Consider the following 17,390-nt stretch of genomic DNA (forward strand, 5'->3'; position numbering starts at 1 on the left):
AGTTTATGTTTTATTTTGTTTAAAAACCCTAAATTTGGAACAAGGTTAAAATAGGATTAGTTTGAATAGAGATTTTTCGCAACACAATTCCTTGTGGGATCTACCTCGCACTTGCAAAACGCTATATTACAAACGATTCGTGCACTTAAAAGTATTATAATTTGCACAACAATTAACACAATCAATTACTCAAAATATCAAAATATGTATACAATCAATTAACACACAATAAACAAATAAACAAATATTTGAATAAAACAATAAATAAACAAATTGCTTTGTGGAGTGTATGATGCAGTACAACACACTTCATAATTCAGTTCGTTTCATAATGAAAAGCAATGACAAGACACTTCACAATACATTACAGCACATTTCAAAATGCACGCCAACCAACGACTTAAAATTTGTGCACAATCAATAAACAAGTAAATAAATATTTGAATAAAACATATGTATGCTTACTATGAGAATGTGAGTTTTGGAGTTCAAGTGAATGGCGTCTGCAACGGCAAGAAAGACAGAGAGAGACAGAGAATGGACTTCGTGTCTATTCTTAGAACAACAACAACAAGAGAGAATGGCTTTGTATTCTCTAAACGGTCAATTGTATTTCAGGTTAGGTTATTAACTTAGGTTATGGTTTTCTTAGAAGTAATGAATACATAGGGTAGCAAAACCACCTTGTTTTTTTTTTAAAAATAAAATAAAATAAAACCATTGTCGGTTCGGGTCACTCGAAAATTGAATTCAAAAAAAATGGTTTCACCTACCGACCAAACCGACTTTGGAAGGGAGATTACGTATCGCCTACTGGCCACCAGTTATCAGTGGCGGTGGGGTGACTGTCGATAGGCGGCCGGTGGGCTGTAGGCGGCCGATCTGCACACCCCTAATTGTATTGTGAAAAACCAGTGAGTATTATACTACTGAGACCTTAATTTTATACTACTGAGGCGATGAACTCATATTTTCACCTGTACAGATGTAGCTAACTCCACAACTATATAGATGATGTTCCTTTGGTTGCAAGTACAGTGGCTGTAGATGATGACCCCGTAACAAACTACTTGGGATATTGCGACTGAGGCACTTTGCTAGGGTCGTAGATGAGTCAGACTTGAATGGTCCCTTTTGTAGTTATTTTGCATATGGCTCATGTCTTACGTAACACATGTATTTATTGAGCCATCCTTTTGGTTGTGTAGATAATGTTATGTCTAAAAGCCTTAAACAGATAAACTTATTTTTGGCTTTTTTGTGTAATTAACAGTTTATGTTTCCACTATCCAGTTTATGTTTATAAGTGTTATCCGCTGCATAGATGTCGACTCTGAATATTAGGTATATATTATGGGATGTGTACCACATGTTGGCTGAGCGACAATTAGTCGTGCCACTGTGATGACTTATTTAATATGTTTTCAAAAAAAAAAAAAAAAGCGGTAATTACCTTTTCCCCCCATGAATTACTACCTTGTGTTAATATGCCCCCACGAATTATCACTTCGACAAAAATAGAGTATTCAACTACCATGTTTACATGTTTTCCCCCATTCTGTCAGTCAGTGGTGTTATTTTGGACGGTCAACGCACCATGTGCGCATCAAGTGCCGTAACGACCATCATTTTCCCCTTATGAACTACCATACTTTTCCAATATGCCCCCATGAACTGACAACAAAGATGAGGGTAAAATAGCAACATGACGCGTTGACTGTCCAAAATAACACCGCTGGTTGGTGGAAGGGGAAAAATATGTAAACATGGTAGTTGAATGCTTTATTTTAGTCGAAGTGATAGTTTGTCGGGGCATATTGATACATGGCAGTAGTTCATGGGAGGAAAAGGTAATTATCCCTTAAAAAAAACAAAGGTAGTCCCAGTGCTTGTGAAACAATATGAAAAACCACGAGCCACCAACCACAATCTACAATCAACCAAAACTAAATCATTCGGGCCTACACCATAAAATTAATCCAAAATACCCAACCGGTATATCGGAACTTCAACACCATCATTCAAGACCCAAACAATTGAAATCCCCAAATCAACACAACAGGAACACCCCGATTTCAAACCACAATTGACCATCGAAATTCAAACCCTAAAAACTACGGTACAACTGAAATCAAGGGAAGATATTATCTACCAAAACGTTTTTCCCTTTGCTTGGAAATAAAGGAAGCTCAGAGACCAAACCGGTATAGAGCTTGCCGGAGTTAGGCTGAGGTCCACAGCACCACGATGGTGGCCCAACCACCTTGCTCCCAATCACACCACTCACAGCCAAAAAAGCCACCCAAAAGTCCAACATACGAGAGACTGTTGGAGGCTGAAGTTGAGAGAGTCTGAGACGACAAATAGACGAGAGACTGAGAAAGGCCAGGGGTGAGTGAAAGAGAGACTAATGCACTACACAAAGACAAGAGAGAAACGAGATACTTACACAGCTAGTCACTACACGGGTGTAGCAGTCTCCACTTAGAGGTTGTGCGATTGAGACTTGAGAGATTGAGAGATTGAGGTTGAGAGAAAGATGAGGTCACGAGAGGAGAAGTCGAGAGAGAAAGAGAATGGCGCAGGCAGTAGATTTCAAAAGAGAGAATGAGAGATCGTATTAGGTTTTCTAGGTTTATCCTTTTCCTTGTAATGAAACGGCGTCGTTTTGGTATTAAAAATACCAAAACAACGTTGTGCACTGTTGATAGTTGTTATATATAAGGGTAGACGGTTAGCGATTACTAATAGCCTCCGCCTACTCCTAAAACCGCTAATTGCCTTGGCAGAGGCGGTTAGTGGTTATTAATAACCTCATTCAAAAGTGGTTATACGCTTAGCGGTTACATGGCGGTTATAACCGCCCCATCTGTGCAACCCTAATAAGTGTAGCATTATTCAAATACTTCAAATACTAAGGACCCAAGTATCTAATACAACCAAAAGAGTAATATGGCACCTACAATTATTTTATAATTTATTAATACATATCGATAAATTGTAAAAAAAGATTATAAATCTAACATTTTTCCACCTAAAAATACGTTTTAATGAAGTTAATAATAGATCATACCAGCTAAATGGGGTTATATGATAAAAAGTCTCTTCTCCTATAATCCCATCATCCCTATTTAAAATATTTTTATTTTTATTGTTATATTCTTCATTGAACAAATAAAGGAATATATATATATACACGTCATTGGAGGCGTTTTCCATTAGCAATTGGACGGAATCCATTAATAAGTTATATCAGCACTAATAATATTGCAGTACATTTCCTTTAGAACAAAAAAAATTGGAAAAACTTCACTTACCCCCCTGAATTGTCACCCATTTTGCAATGTTGCCCCTAAAGTTCAAAATCTCACAATTTAGTGTATCGAACATTTAATTTTTTTGCAATGTCCCCCATCCGTTACGATTTTATATTAAATCCTAATGGAGGGATGTGAAATTTCCAAAATGCCATGATTTTTTCTTTAAAAAAAAAAAAAAAAATGTATGGGTATGACTTGTGGGTCTGGTGGGTCACCTTAGACTATTATGTCATTGGGGTGGGTTATTACAATTGGTATCAGATTCATTGACCAGCTTGAAATGGGAGGAGCATACACAAGCCCCTGAAGGTCTCCAGTGGGCATTCGCTGGGACACCAAGAATGTGATGATCCTATGAGGGTCGCCAACAAGGACACTAGGTTCCAAGATAGGAGTGTTTGTGACGTCCCACATCGCCTAGGTATAGGAATGAAGATGTTCTTATATGTATATTCGCATCCTTCTTGACATAACGCATTTTAAAACCGTAATGACCATTAACTTATAAGAATTCCGCAATTCGTGCTTATGCGAGAGTAGTACCAGGATGGATAATCTCTTGGAAGTCTAATTTGAGAGAACCAAAAGCGGAAATATTGTGTTGTTTGGAGTGGGTCGTTACATGTACTATCAAAATTACTAATAATTTGAGGAAAAAAAAGTAAACAAAAATTGCTGAAGATCCTTCTCCTTTGCAACACTAACATTTGACCAAATTTTACTTCCTAATGCATTGATTATTTGCTTACGTCAAATCTTTTTGACCAAAATTGTAACACCCCCAAAATTAGGTAATTATTTTAACGTAACTTGGAGAGTTATTGGCGGTTCCTCCAGATCAATTAACTTGTAACTGTTTGGTGGAATTACCCATAACAACTTATCAGAGTGAAATAGTGCGGAAAACAAAAAATCATGATTATGAGATTTCTTATATAATTTGTCATCAATATAAGTATCATCAATTATAGACTCAGAGTTTTTTAATATCATTTCTAGACTCAAAACAACCAAACCTGCTACTAAGAGCCATTCGCTTGGCGTCTTTATCCTAATGAATTTTCCGGTCTTATATACTGGTAACCTGTTAAATCGCAAACACTGAGGTGTTTAACGAGTAAATGAAAATATTGCGTAAGTCTGAGACTTAAGAAATAAATCATTACGAAACTGCTTATGTAATAAGCCTTAAGTGACATAAATAATCTCTGGAGCCATAAACATAAGTTTTCGCAAATTGAGGTATATTGCATCCGTTATTATGCCAAGTAAAAGTAGTTTAGTTTGAAGAATTGTTAGGCATAATGCCAGCGACAAATCCTAATATTTTAGTGCGGGGGAAAGATGATGTACATATATAAAAATTAGTCATAGCTTTATTCCGTTTGGTATGCCCAGGATATTAACCATTTTTCTGGCAAAGTTGGCGGTGTCTCGAGGGACTTGTAATACAACACTGGTGCCTCGGATATGTATGCATACCTTCATATACTAGCAGCTCGACCGAGTCTGACCTCGGGTGGCTCACACTACTAGTGAAGCCGTAACTGTGATCCTTATTCGTAAATGGTGCGCCGATCACAAAAACAACTATTGATTCATTTTCCATCATAACATCAAACTAACCTCTGTGACCATAAGGTTAGGCTCGTATAGTAAGCCCATGGCCGTTCTACCGCACGTACTAGTATATAATGTCATACGATGCAAGTAATATAGTTCATTTACTCAAAAAAAGAGGAAGTAATACTTGTCTGGAAACAATTGTAAGCATGTTATGGAAATTTAGCAGACTTATGACATATAATTAAAGGAAATAAGGTATGCTAAGTTCGTTGTCATATATCATAATAAAACAAGACCAGTTTTGTAAGTATTTAGTTACCTCATTTGCTCATCCATAAATTTGGACATCTTGGATTCTCGCAACTACGAAACACACCTTAACATAGTAAATGACCTACTTAAAAATCTAACATAAACACATAATTCCTTAAACTATAATTAAAACCTTAATTCAGTTATTCTAGGCACCTTCGAACATTCGGCATATAGCATCAATCGTTTGTTCCATGGGTATTGAACGTTCGTTCAGGGGTTGTAGAACGTTTGATAGTACCAGAATGCATGAAAAACTTTAGATCTACTACCCAAAGCATAATAAACCTTAAATTAGGATTTTAAACAATGTAATAACAACATGTTAACACATAACAACACATTGAAATCCCAGAGTAATTTTAAAACTTTTTTTTGAAAATCAATGTCCTTAAAAATGAACAATTTATAACGCATCATGGCAGAACATATTAAATCATAAGGACATGACAATGGTAACATGAAACAAACTTAGGACCAAAGCTTACCTCAATGAGGCGAAATAACCTCAAAACTCCCATTTTTTTTTTTTTTTTTTTTTTTTTTTTTTTTTTTTTTTTTTTCTCTAGAAATTCTATCTCTCAAGAAATGAGGTGAATACGTTGCATATGAAGGAAATGGTGCATGGAAGATGTAGGGGGAGACTGTATTTATAAGGGAACAAAAGTGGATAAGATTGGATAAGTAGGAATCAAATGTTAATATTAAGAATGTCTAAGTGATTAATTGTATTAATAAAAAAGGAAAAGAAAAATACTATAGTGCAATTACATTTCTTTAATAGAATTAAATGTAATTAAATATGAACCTGGTAACAATTAGAGAGAAAACTGGGTCATTAAGTGATGAGTGTCAAATATTGCATATGTGGACCCTTTAATTTGTATTTGTTAAATCTTTAACTTTGTTATTTTTTATTGTTTTGAGTAGTTTTGATGTTTTAAGTATTTTGCAAGTCTTTGAAAAAAAATAGCGACTTTCATATAAAATTACAAAGAAGCGGAATTATCTTTCACTTGCTGCAATTCATTAAAGGACCCTTCATTTATTTTACGTGAAATAAGGAATCCTCGGAGATTTGAAATCGACACGTTTTCCTCAAAAAACAGGAGCAGCCTCACTTTAACTTTTCTCCAAGTCCTGCACTGACTGTTAAACAACAGCACCGAATCAAGCACATATTTTTATCCATAACAAGTCAGCACAATATTGGAAGCAATTGAGGGAAAGATGTGAATCTTTCCAAGGAGAGGAGCAGCACCTACTTGGAAGTTTTGATACTTTTCCTTTCTTGCAAAAGACGTACACGTGAAGGGCAGCACACAAGACACAATTTTCTCCAAGGCTTGGCAGCATCAACACGTGTTCTAGAGGATTAATAGAGCACCAAGTTTTCTTCAGAGCCATGCGTCAGCTGCCATGCGATCCTTTCCTTAACTGGCAGCAACTTATATACACGTTCTCTTCAGACTAGCAGCAGCCGAATGCCCTAGAATTTAGTCTATATATATATATATATATATATATATATATATATCATGTTTTTTTCTTGTAAAAAGAGGTGCGGGAAGACCAAAAACAAATTTCACATATTTTCTCCCTTTTAGTTTAGTTTTTCTTTAGGTGTATAACGTAGGTTTTATTTTGATAATCATATGTAGCTAATTTCTCAATTAAGGTTGAGGATAAAGCCTCATCGATAAAGAACAACAATACTTCCATGTAAATCTTTATTATCCTATTTTATTAGGTTTAATTTTTTCAATGTTTTATTTCTTTTCAATGTGTGGAATGATTCTTTGATATCTTTTGTGATTCAAGGATACATTTGATGATTTGAGATAATTTCACATAATTGATTGCTTGGTTTTTATTTATAAAACAATTGGATATCCCTTGCGATTTATTTTACAGATACAATTGATGTTTTGATTTAAATTGGATATCTTGTTGTGATTTACAGATACACTTGATGATTTGATTTAAATTGGATTGCTTTTGTGATTTGTGTAAAGAATGGATGCATGTGATGATTTTGATTAAATATTTGAAGCATAGTAAACCATACCTAGGATTTTAATTTTGAGAATTTCGGATTAATATTGATGAACATGGAGTATGTTGTTATGATTCAGTGAGTGTAAATTCCAAAACCTTAGTACATTTTCTTTTGTTTTATTTTATTTTATTTATGTTTCTTTTTTTCACCAAAATCAAACATTTTTTGGAACTAGGTTAAGATTTAATTAATTTAGATATAAAATTGTTTCCAAGAATTCAATTCTCTATGAGATCGACCTTGCACTTGCAAAACCCTTTATTGCAAACGATTCGTGCACTTGTGAGTTAATTAAAATTTGCTCAACATTAAGGTAGTTTTATTTTTCCCTTTGGGTCCCTCACCAAGCTAATGTAAATTAACTAGGTACATATTTTTATTTGTGCTAGAGAATAAATGCATAAAGATCCATAAGGAAGAGGTTGGGCTAGAGGATAAAACCAAATCCCAATGCAAAGGAGTAGGCACATGGGCTGGGATTAAAAACCCAGCCCAGAGTGTGATTTACATTAGACTTCATAAGACTATAACATTCCTCCCACCTTGAAAATGTCATTGTCCTCTGGGACAGACAAAAATCTTGCTCTTAAAGTCCTTTCCCAAAGTAATAAATATTGAAAAAAATATCACCACAATTCGTCGATTACTAAGTGCATTTCCAACAGTTATCCTATAGTTGTTTCCATTCCCTAAATATAGGAAAAATTACCAAAAAAAAATAAAAAAATATACCAACAACAGCTTCCCTATAGCTTCCCTATTCATTTGAAATGCTACAGTTCTACCCAGTATTGGGTAGAATTGTAACATTCCCAGTGGTTTATTACAAGAGTAATGCTACACATCATCCTCTTGTACTCCTTTTATCCCCCAAAAATTGATGTGGCTCTTAAAATCACCATTGAATTTATGATAGATCACTATTTGATTTTGATCCAATGGTGATTTTAAGAGCCACATCAATTTTAGGGGGACAAAAGGAGGACAAGGGGATGATGTATAGCATTACTCTTATTATAATCATAAAAGGGAACTCTCTGTCCTCTCACATGCACCCCCTTATGCAACACACATCCCCTTCTACAACTACTTAAACACAAACCCCATCAACAACACCTCTAATTTCTTCTACTAGGCTGCCATCAATTCAAAGCAACCAAACATTTTGCAACTTTCATTGCCAATCAGAATATCCATTCGGTTATGAACCTCTAGAAACAAAATAAAACTCAATATCTCGCCCCTCCATTATCGGCCAAACCAGGAAGATGAACTACCACCTCTCTTTACCCATGGCTATTGCACCTCCCACGCGCTACTACCTCTTCCCCCACCCAAGAATTCAATAGCTACTCTGTTTTTCCATCAAAATCTCATTGACCACCACCCAAGCTCCCCTTATTTCTCCATTTCATCTTTCTCTCTCAAACGCCCGATCTACCTCTTCAACTGCGACCCACCCAATGGACGTTGGCCACCACACCACCACCACATTGCCAAATTTGCACAGCACCCAGCCCTGAGCCCTTCTCTTTCTTGCTTGTCCTCTCTCTCTCTAAAAAAACAAAAAGTAAAAGCAAAAAACAATATTATAATGTTATAGGGAAAGATAAAGGGGACCTATTGTGGAATGTATTTTTTTAGGGAAGTAAAAAGTAATATGATTCCCTAAATTTAAGAAAAATTAAAAGGGAGACCGTGGAGAATGCTCCTTTCCTTTTTCTTTATCAACCTTTATCCCACTAAAACATGACAAACACCATTTAAGTAAAACTTTACGTTTCTTGTCTTTCAAGGTCACAATAACTAAATTATATTCCAAGTCTTCCACGTAGCAGTGTTGTGGCATATTCAAATTGCATTTCTTGCCTTCGATCAGTTTTGCAAATCTTTTACTTTTCTATGCCTTGTCGCGCATTCCTTGAACCTTCTGTTGTATTGACAATATTGACATCCGAGCTCTTTGAGTTGCCCTTTGTCCTCAAGGGAAAAAGTGGAAAATTGAATCTTAATGTGTTGAAACACCTTCTTACTATCCACGAGAGTATTGAGTGCATGTGGCGGAAGCTCTTCATCCATGGTAGAGAGCTCAGGAATGCTAGTGTAGGTAATAATGCCTTTTCCCAGATCCTTTAACTCCTTCCCTGTGAATGGATCCAAACATTTCAAGTGCTTTCTTTTAGGCCGCTCAAAAGTTTGTACACGGGGGCAGTGAGAAGGGTTAATCTAGGCTCGTGGGGGTGTTCTGGGATCGACCACATCCATGGCTTCTCCGCCTGGGTCGAGCAGAGTCGATTCGAGTTGTTGGGTTACGATTGGTGGCTTGTGGTTCATGAGCCAAAGCTTTCATGCAAAAGTGGCCACCTATGACGATGCCTTTTGGTGGAGCTGCCTATGGATTATGGGCTTTGATGGAAAATATGTTTGGGGGTTAAAGGTTGTGCGTGGAAAGAGCAGTGTGAAAGGTTGTGATTTGTGTGTGTTGGTACAATTTTCGGTATGGTGACGTGTCACCTTGTGATTCGATTATCGAACTCTTCTCTGCTCCTATCTTCCTTGATGATCTGTAAAAAATAACAAACGACTAGTCGAGGGCACCGACTACACCCACTCCGATGACTAAGTCAGTATACACTTTATGCTTTTCAGGGAAAACTCTAGAATTTCAGAGCTTACAGAATATATTTTAATACTTGGTATGATGACCTTATTTATAGACTTACAGGAGTCCTTGAAGTATATATGGAATAGGAGTCTTAGCACTAGATCATGCATATTTTAACCTTATCTTCATAGAGTTTGAATTGAGTGTAGGTCGGATAGGACTCTTCCTCTTTCAAATAAACTTCACGTTGATAGGGATCTGTATCCCTTTAATCTTGGGATATTGATCTGTTCCTCAAATCTTGGGATTAGATACTTCAACAGGAGTTCCACAAATCTTGGACATAGAATACTAACAGTTAACAAATACTCATTTTGCAGAAGATGAGGAGATAACCTTACAATGCTCGTACTGACCAAAACTCCGAGGTGGGAACATCCGAGACATGTTGGCTCCATACAGACTAGGAGATCTCAGAGTATTCCGCATCCTGCGGAGTCTTGAGGTCCGAGGTGTCCCATCTATCGGGTCATGCCATAGTCCGAAGTGTTTCAAGCATTGAGTTGATTTATCCATACTGAAGATCGACAAACATCCGAGGTACCCCGACCGAGGTGTTTTGGTAGGTTTGGACCAAGCTGACCCACATGAATCAGATTGGGTTGGTCCGAAGTGATTGGACCGAGTCGGACCGGGTCGAGCCGAGGTGACCAGGCTGGGTTGGACCGGGTCGAGCATATGGGTTGAAACTCCAACTTGACTTGGGGGCCACATGGCTTCAAGACCGATTATTCCCCAACAGTGTGGTATTTGGGGAATAATAAAGTGTTTTTCTAGTGGTGATTGGAGTGGGAAACTTGATTTTTGTGGTGATGGAGCGATCGTGTTATGGTGGGGTGAAGTTGTTGAATGGGTTGGTGTTTTCAACTGTGGTGGGTGTGGAGATGACATTATTGGTTGCTCCAAAATTAGTTGATCCAAACGTGAATTCATGGCAGCAATTAGCTTCCTTACCTTGCGCTTCTCTAAATCAAGCTTTGCCTCGAAACGATCAAGCTTTTGATCGAAACTAGAAGATGATGGAAGATAGTGAAGCGATTATTGGCTCTGGTACCAAGTTGTTACGAACCTAACTATTATGTTTGTAACAGAATAAATTAGGTTGTTAGATAGAACATCAACCTCTAGACAAACACGTAGTTTGTGAATAAACTTTCATTAATTGATTTTTCATACGACATCTACATCATTTTATAGATAATAATGCAGCTAATTCCAGGAAAATAATATTATATAATAATGCCTAAAATAAAGAGATTGCAATAATATGCAATCATTATGATTATTGAAAATATTAGGATAATATTATGAGAGAACATTAGGAGAAATCTCATAGAAATATTATGGTAATAGTTTGGCGACTCTATCAATTAAGCAAAGAGTATTAGACTTCTTTGGATTGTACTAGTATCACTTCTCCTTTTCAGTTTTTATCGTAGATAATAATAATGAATAATATAGAATCGAAGAGAGAGAGAGAGAGCAAGGGAAAATCAAGATACAGATTTACGTGATTTGACAATGTGTCTACGTGTACAGGAGTACGGTCCTATTTCAGCATATGATCTAGATTTACATCATAATATACTTATGAGAAAACCTTAATTATACAGATATATTCTGGAAAACTCCAAAATACCCTGTTGCATTGCTCCGCCAACTGTCCACTTATGCACTCATAAGAGCATATCCAGTATCTAAAATGCATAATCAAAAAGCATAATTCTCTATTTTAATTATTACTTTTTTTTTATATATATATACAATTTCAACAGATTTTTTATTCTATTCTATACTTTCTTTTAAATATTATTTTTATCAATTGTTTTTATTATATTCTAATTTTATATTTTCAATATTATTTCTCCTTTGCTCCCGCCACCATTTTCGCACACAAACCACCCAAAAAAAATCTCTTCCAACCAATTCGGCGAAAAACAAACCCAACCAAATCCACCCCTTCACCAAATCGGCAATGACAAGAACAACCAAAATAAAAAAATTTCTCAAACCCATAATCCATGATCCACTCCTTCAAGCACCAAAACACCCAATAAAATCAAAACTAGAACCCATTCGATCAAAGTTTAAGCAAACAGAAAAGCAACTAAAAAGATTAATTTCTCTCAAACACAGATTCGGCCAAGTAGATAGAACACCAAATTTGTTTTCCCATTCCTGCATTTTCCGTTGTAAACCAAAAATTTTTCTTGGCTTGTATTTCTCAATGATTATTTACAGTGCACATAGGGCCTTATATACAAAGTGAGTGCCCACTGAATAAGGAAAATACAATAAGCAAATCACAGAAAATATGGATAGTCAATCACACAGATTATACAAGGTAATTTTGATTGTTTCCTTAAGGATCAAAGGTTCTATTTTTGCCGTGACTGCCAAGACTTGCTGCTGTAGTTTTCCTTATCTGCATATGAGCATCTATACCATCTTGATCTTCCTTTTCTGAATGAGGACAGCTATGCCCTGCGCTGCAATCGTGAGCTGTAGCTTTGAATGCCTCATTGTGATCTTTCCTTTCCTGTCTTGATAGTGAACCAGCTGTGCAATCACAGATTGATGTATCACAATCTGTGATTGCGTGATTACTGGTGTGCTGCTGTACTAGTGTAGCATATGGGGCTGGAGTACAAGTGGCCGTGTCTCTTTTCTTGGATTCTAACTTGGTGACACGGTGAGCACATGTGGCAGCATCCCCTGCCTTGGAGTGTCTAAGTGCAGGGGCATAACTAATATCACTAATATTTTCTGTAGGAAACTGAAACATTTGAACCTGAATAACTTTAAATTGCAAGTTTGAAACAACATGATCGAGATGCCAATAAGTGTAAATACAATACAGTATTTGTTGGCGGATATAACTTCTCAACACCATGAACCCGTAAATGGTTCAGTACTAATCAAACAGAGTTTTTCAAAAAAACAAAAAAATCAAACAGAAGAAAAATATTGCTTATAAAAAGCTAATTGGTAATGGCAAAGTCTTGCCACAAGAATGTTCCCAAACTCACATAAGATCACTGTCTTGAAGTATTATCTGCTAATTTAAAGTTCCAAGTCTTGAAGTTTTCCCCACACATGGAGGAAAACTACTTGGGGCCAATGTCCTTGAGAGCACAGATCTGCTCCTCTCCCATAGCAGACATCACTGAAACAACCAGATATTTTCCCTCTTGTTAATCCATCCTTGATCTGCATAATAACTTTCAAATGAATAATATAAGAATTAATAATCCATCAGTAAACTGCCTAACAATTGCCTAGATAGAAGAGCTTTTTTGTCGGCAGGAATCTAATAAAAGTTTTAAGTCATCTATCCTTAGTATTACCATTCTCAGTCAGCAGAATCACCTGAAGCATTTAACGAAATATTACATTTCTTTTAAGTTCACTTAAATCCAAGAAAGTAATCAACGGGAAAGCTTGAGCATACAAATCCATCCTCAGATATATCAATCTGCTGTTGACATGGGGAACCTGTAATACAATAATTTACATGTTAATATCTCGGAAGCACCACAAATTCATGCAACGTACCCTACAGCAGTATATACCATAGATCTGATCGAATAAATATACAAAGAAATAATAGAGCTCTCACATTACAGTTGGGGGACGAGGGAACAATATATATCCTCAAGCTTCTTGGAAGTGAAAATGTCAATTACAACAAAGTGGCACTTAGCAGGTCCATGCTTCCCAGTTTTGGAAGTTGAAACCTCCACAACCTGCAATGAAGACAAAAAGATTGGTAAGGAATTTATTACAACAAAATAATCATTCAAAATAACGTTGAAAAAAGACATACTTTGCATAATGTTGAATACATGTTAACAGAATATAAAACACATTTTTTTTTTTCTTCTATTCTGTACATTATAAATTCGAGGACTTTTGAACAATTTGCTGAAATTTAAGCTTCCATAGAACCAGAAAGCTTACAAAATCAAACTGATAACAGGTCAGAGAGAGAGAGAGAGAGAGAGAGAGAGACCTTGGAGAGAGATGCGTAAATGGAGTCTTCAGTCTTCTAGTGCAGGGCTGTTCCAGTCGTCTTACTGATTTTTGGAGAGAGACGCGCAAATGGAGCTCTTTGGAGATTTCGTATCCACATCATTTCTCATATATAGTTAATGTCCGGAGACATTTTAGTCTATCCAGATGTTTTGGCTTCTCTTTCATAGCATAAGTTCCAGAAATATCAAGATGACGCAAATTAACGAGTTTATGCATATCTCTTGGCAAGGCAGTAAGATCCCAACAATGTGATAAATTCAGTGTTTGTAAGTTGCACAACTTACATATGGAACCAGGTAAACTTTTAATCGGAGTGTAAGAAAGATCCAAATATCGTAGATGTATAAGATTACCAGTTAAATATGGCAACTTAGTTACCTCCTCTTGCTTAGATAAAATGAGCACCCGTAAACATCTTGTCTTTGGCAATGGAAATTCGGCTAGAGACATGTAGAACTTACCGTCCCAAATGGAACTTAATTCTCGGACAGTGCGCAACCTCTTTGCTTCAGGAAAGATCTCAGACTTCTTTTGACCACCAAACATCTCAAGCTTCCTACTAATAATTTTTTTACGAGAATACGATAAATGGCGAGTCTTGGATCCAATTTCATAAGAACAGTCATCATCAAGGCTTAAAGCAAATTGTCTAGATATAAATTTTGCCAAATTGCTAACAAGGTCATGCATTATATATTTATTGCCACTTGATTGTTGGAATAATGATCTCGATACAAGAGCATGGAAGTAATCGTCACCAACTTCTTCCATTGTTTTATTTTTGTGTTCCGGCAAGAAACCTTCTGCCATCCATAATAAGACTAATTTGTTTCTTTCAAAAGCATAACCTTTTGGGAATATGGAGCAGTATGCAAAACATCGTTTTAAATTTGGTGAAAGATATTTATAACTTAATCTTAGAGCAGGAATGATGCATGTTTCCTCAATTGGCAAATTCCATAATTCACTTCTCGATACTTTATACCATTCCTCAACATCTAACTTAGGCCGCAAGAGAGACCCAATTGCCTTGATTGCCAAAGGTAGGCCTTTGCACTTTTCAACAATTCTTCTCCGTAATACTTCTCGCTGCAGACGTTGATTAGAGTTACCATTGTGGAATGCATATTTTACAAATAGCGACCAACAATCTTCTATGGGCAACTCCCTTATAAGAAAAGTTGCACTAGCGAGCATTACTGATGAAACCTCCTGATCACGTGTTGTTACGATGATCCTACTTTTTTGTACCCCATATTTCAGAGCATTACTTAAGACCTCCCATTTGGCATAATTCTTATTCCAAACATCGTCTAAAACAAGTAAGAACTTCTTTCCTTTCAACGTCTCCTTGAGTTTAATTTGAAGCTGATTTAGATTCTTACTATCAGCATTAGCAAGCGAACCTACTTCCTCTAGAACTGTTTTCATCACCATGACCACGTCAAATGTATCTGAAACATAAACCCATGCTTTAAGGTCAAAATGCTCATTCACCTTGTTGTCATTATATACAAGCTGAGCAAGGGTGGTTTTGCCAATTCCCCCCATGCCCACTATGGCAATCACACCTATGTCACTGCCACTCGCATCATCAGAGTCAGAGAGCAGTGACTTAATTATATCCTCCTTTTCAACATCTCTACCACAAATGCTAGATTCTTCGATCAAAGATGTCGTGGGCACTCTTTCTAATGGTTGCCCCCCAACACCTGCTCTCAGACCTAAAACACCTATTTCTTTTGCAAGGTCTTCTAATCTGTCAATTACATCATTTATCTCCTCTACTATCTTATTGACGTCAAAAGGAGAAGTAGAGATGGGGTTACGTACCTTACTAAGAATATTGATTCCAAATTCAGAATCCAACTTGCGTCGCAAGTCTTGTGTAGCAATCTCGTCCAAAATGTCTTCTGAAGTATACACAGTATCTTTCAGCTCGTCGAGCCACTCTTTAACACTTGTCTCCGTAAATTGCCTGTCCTCCGCGTCTTCGAGCACTGCAGTCACAGTCAACAGCGCGATCTTCAACTTTCTTAGGAGTTTGTCGGTGAGTTTTTGCCCCCACAAGGAGTCATGGAAACTGCGAGAGATCATTCTTTCAAATAAGACTTGGAGGAAGGGAGAGAGAACTATGCCTGCAACTTCAAGTGCAACCTCCATGTTTTCTTGTTTGCAAATCAAAGTAAACTAAGGAAGGTGATTGCAAAGAGCAGAGCAAAATGAAGACTGCAAGCTGTGTTTTGCTTTTCCACCAAAGAATTGAACATATATAAAGTGGAGTGATGGTCCTACAGGAGTAATTGAAATTTGTTTGATATTGTAATTATGAGAGAGAAATATAATGTGTAAGTGGACCAACTGATCATGAACGTACCTCCTACAGCATCTTCTTGCTTTCAATATGATTCCTCAAATCTTTCCTTGGCGCCTTTAATAACTCTCTCCCCTCCCCCTTCTTTTCATTTTTACATTTTTTAAAAATATTAACTCAAAATATTTTTACTTTTTTTTTTATTTTTTATATCACATCAATAATTTTTTTATTATTATTTAAATAAAAAAATTGACTACAATAAAAAAATTTGAGTGTGAATAAAAAATGATTGATGTGATATAAAGTAAAAAAAATTTATATAAAAAAGTAAAAAAAAATTGTATTATAATAAATTTTTTATTAAACGGAGCCAAGGAAAGATTTGAGGAATCATATTTTGAGGGGAACAGAATATTCCATTAAGATAAGTCCGCAATTACAACGCTCAACAACCAACTGGGGCACAAATTAAACCACACATGTTGGGACTGCTGAGAGATAGCAAATTTTGCCAGTACATGTGCAGCCCTATTCCCATCTCGCCTCACATGAGAGACTCTCCAAGAGGGGAAATTCTCAAGCATCCGCCTAGCTTCAAGGACCAAGTTCCCGACAGTGGAATCGGTCTCCGCAGTACTCCCCAAAGCCAAAATGACCTCACGGGCATCGCCCTCCAACTCCACCAATTGGGCTCCCATGTTGTGGGCGAATTGCACGGCTCGGCATGCCGCTAAGGCTTCTGCCACAGATGGGTCTCTGATATAGGGGATAACGTCGCACATGGCCGCCTTCACCTCCCCACTGTGATCCCTTGCGATAATACCCATGCCCATGATTTTCTTCCGGTTATCCAGCGCGGCATCCCAGTTGAGTTTGATGCTGTTTGCCGCCAGTCTCAACCATCTGGCATGCGAGACCTGCCCCCCAGGCCCTGCAGCCGAATAGACTTCTCGGGACTTCCTGAAATCTTCAATAATGTCAGTGGCTTCTTTGATCAGGATGGGAGGGGGCAAAACTAAACCCCCAAAGACCACCCTATTGCGCCGGGCCCAGACTTTGTAAGCGATCGAGGCGAACAATTCCAAATCCTTGTCCTCCAGTCTATCACAAAGAGAG

At 37.0% G+C, this 17,390-nt stretch overlaps 1 protein-coding gene across 6 annotated transcripts; it reads right to left on the reverse strand.

Moving 5' to 3' along the window:
* Positions 1-12,735: 12,735 nt before the first annotated feature.
* LOC133859210 (putative disease resistance RPP13-like protein 1) lies at positions 12,736-16,185 on the reverse strand. Of its 6 annotated transcripts, none has more exons than XM_062294537.1 (4): positions 13,935-16,185; positions 13,542-13,668; positions 13,292-13,417; positions 12,736-13,132 (listed from the first exon to the last, which is right to left on the reverse strand). In XM_062294537.1, the coding sequence occupies exon 1, from the start codon at positions 16,118-16,120 to the stop codon at positions 14,054-14,056; it is 2,067 nt and encodes a 688-aa protein (XP_062150521.1). In that variant the 5' UTR covers positions 16,121-16,185; the 3' UTR covers positions 12,736-13,132; positions 13,292-13,417; positions 13,542-13,668; positions 13,935-14,053. The 6 variants fall into 6 exon arrangements, with proteins under 6 accessions (XP_062150521.1, XP_062150520.1, XP_062150518.1 ...); XM_062294536.1 differs by having other exon boundaries at positions 12,736-13,143; XM_062294534.1 differs by having other exon boundaries at positions 13,270-13,417.
* Positions 16,186-17,390: the final 1,205 nt, after the last annotated feature.

This window comes from Alnus glutinosa, chromosome 2, assembly GCF_958979055.1.
Source record: "Alnus glutinosa chromosome 2, dhAlnGlut1.1, whole genome shotgun sequence".
NCBI lineage: Eukaryota > Viridiplantae > Streptophyta > Magnoliopsida > Fagales > Betulaceae > Alnus > Alnus glutinosa.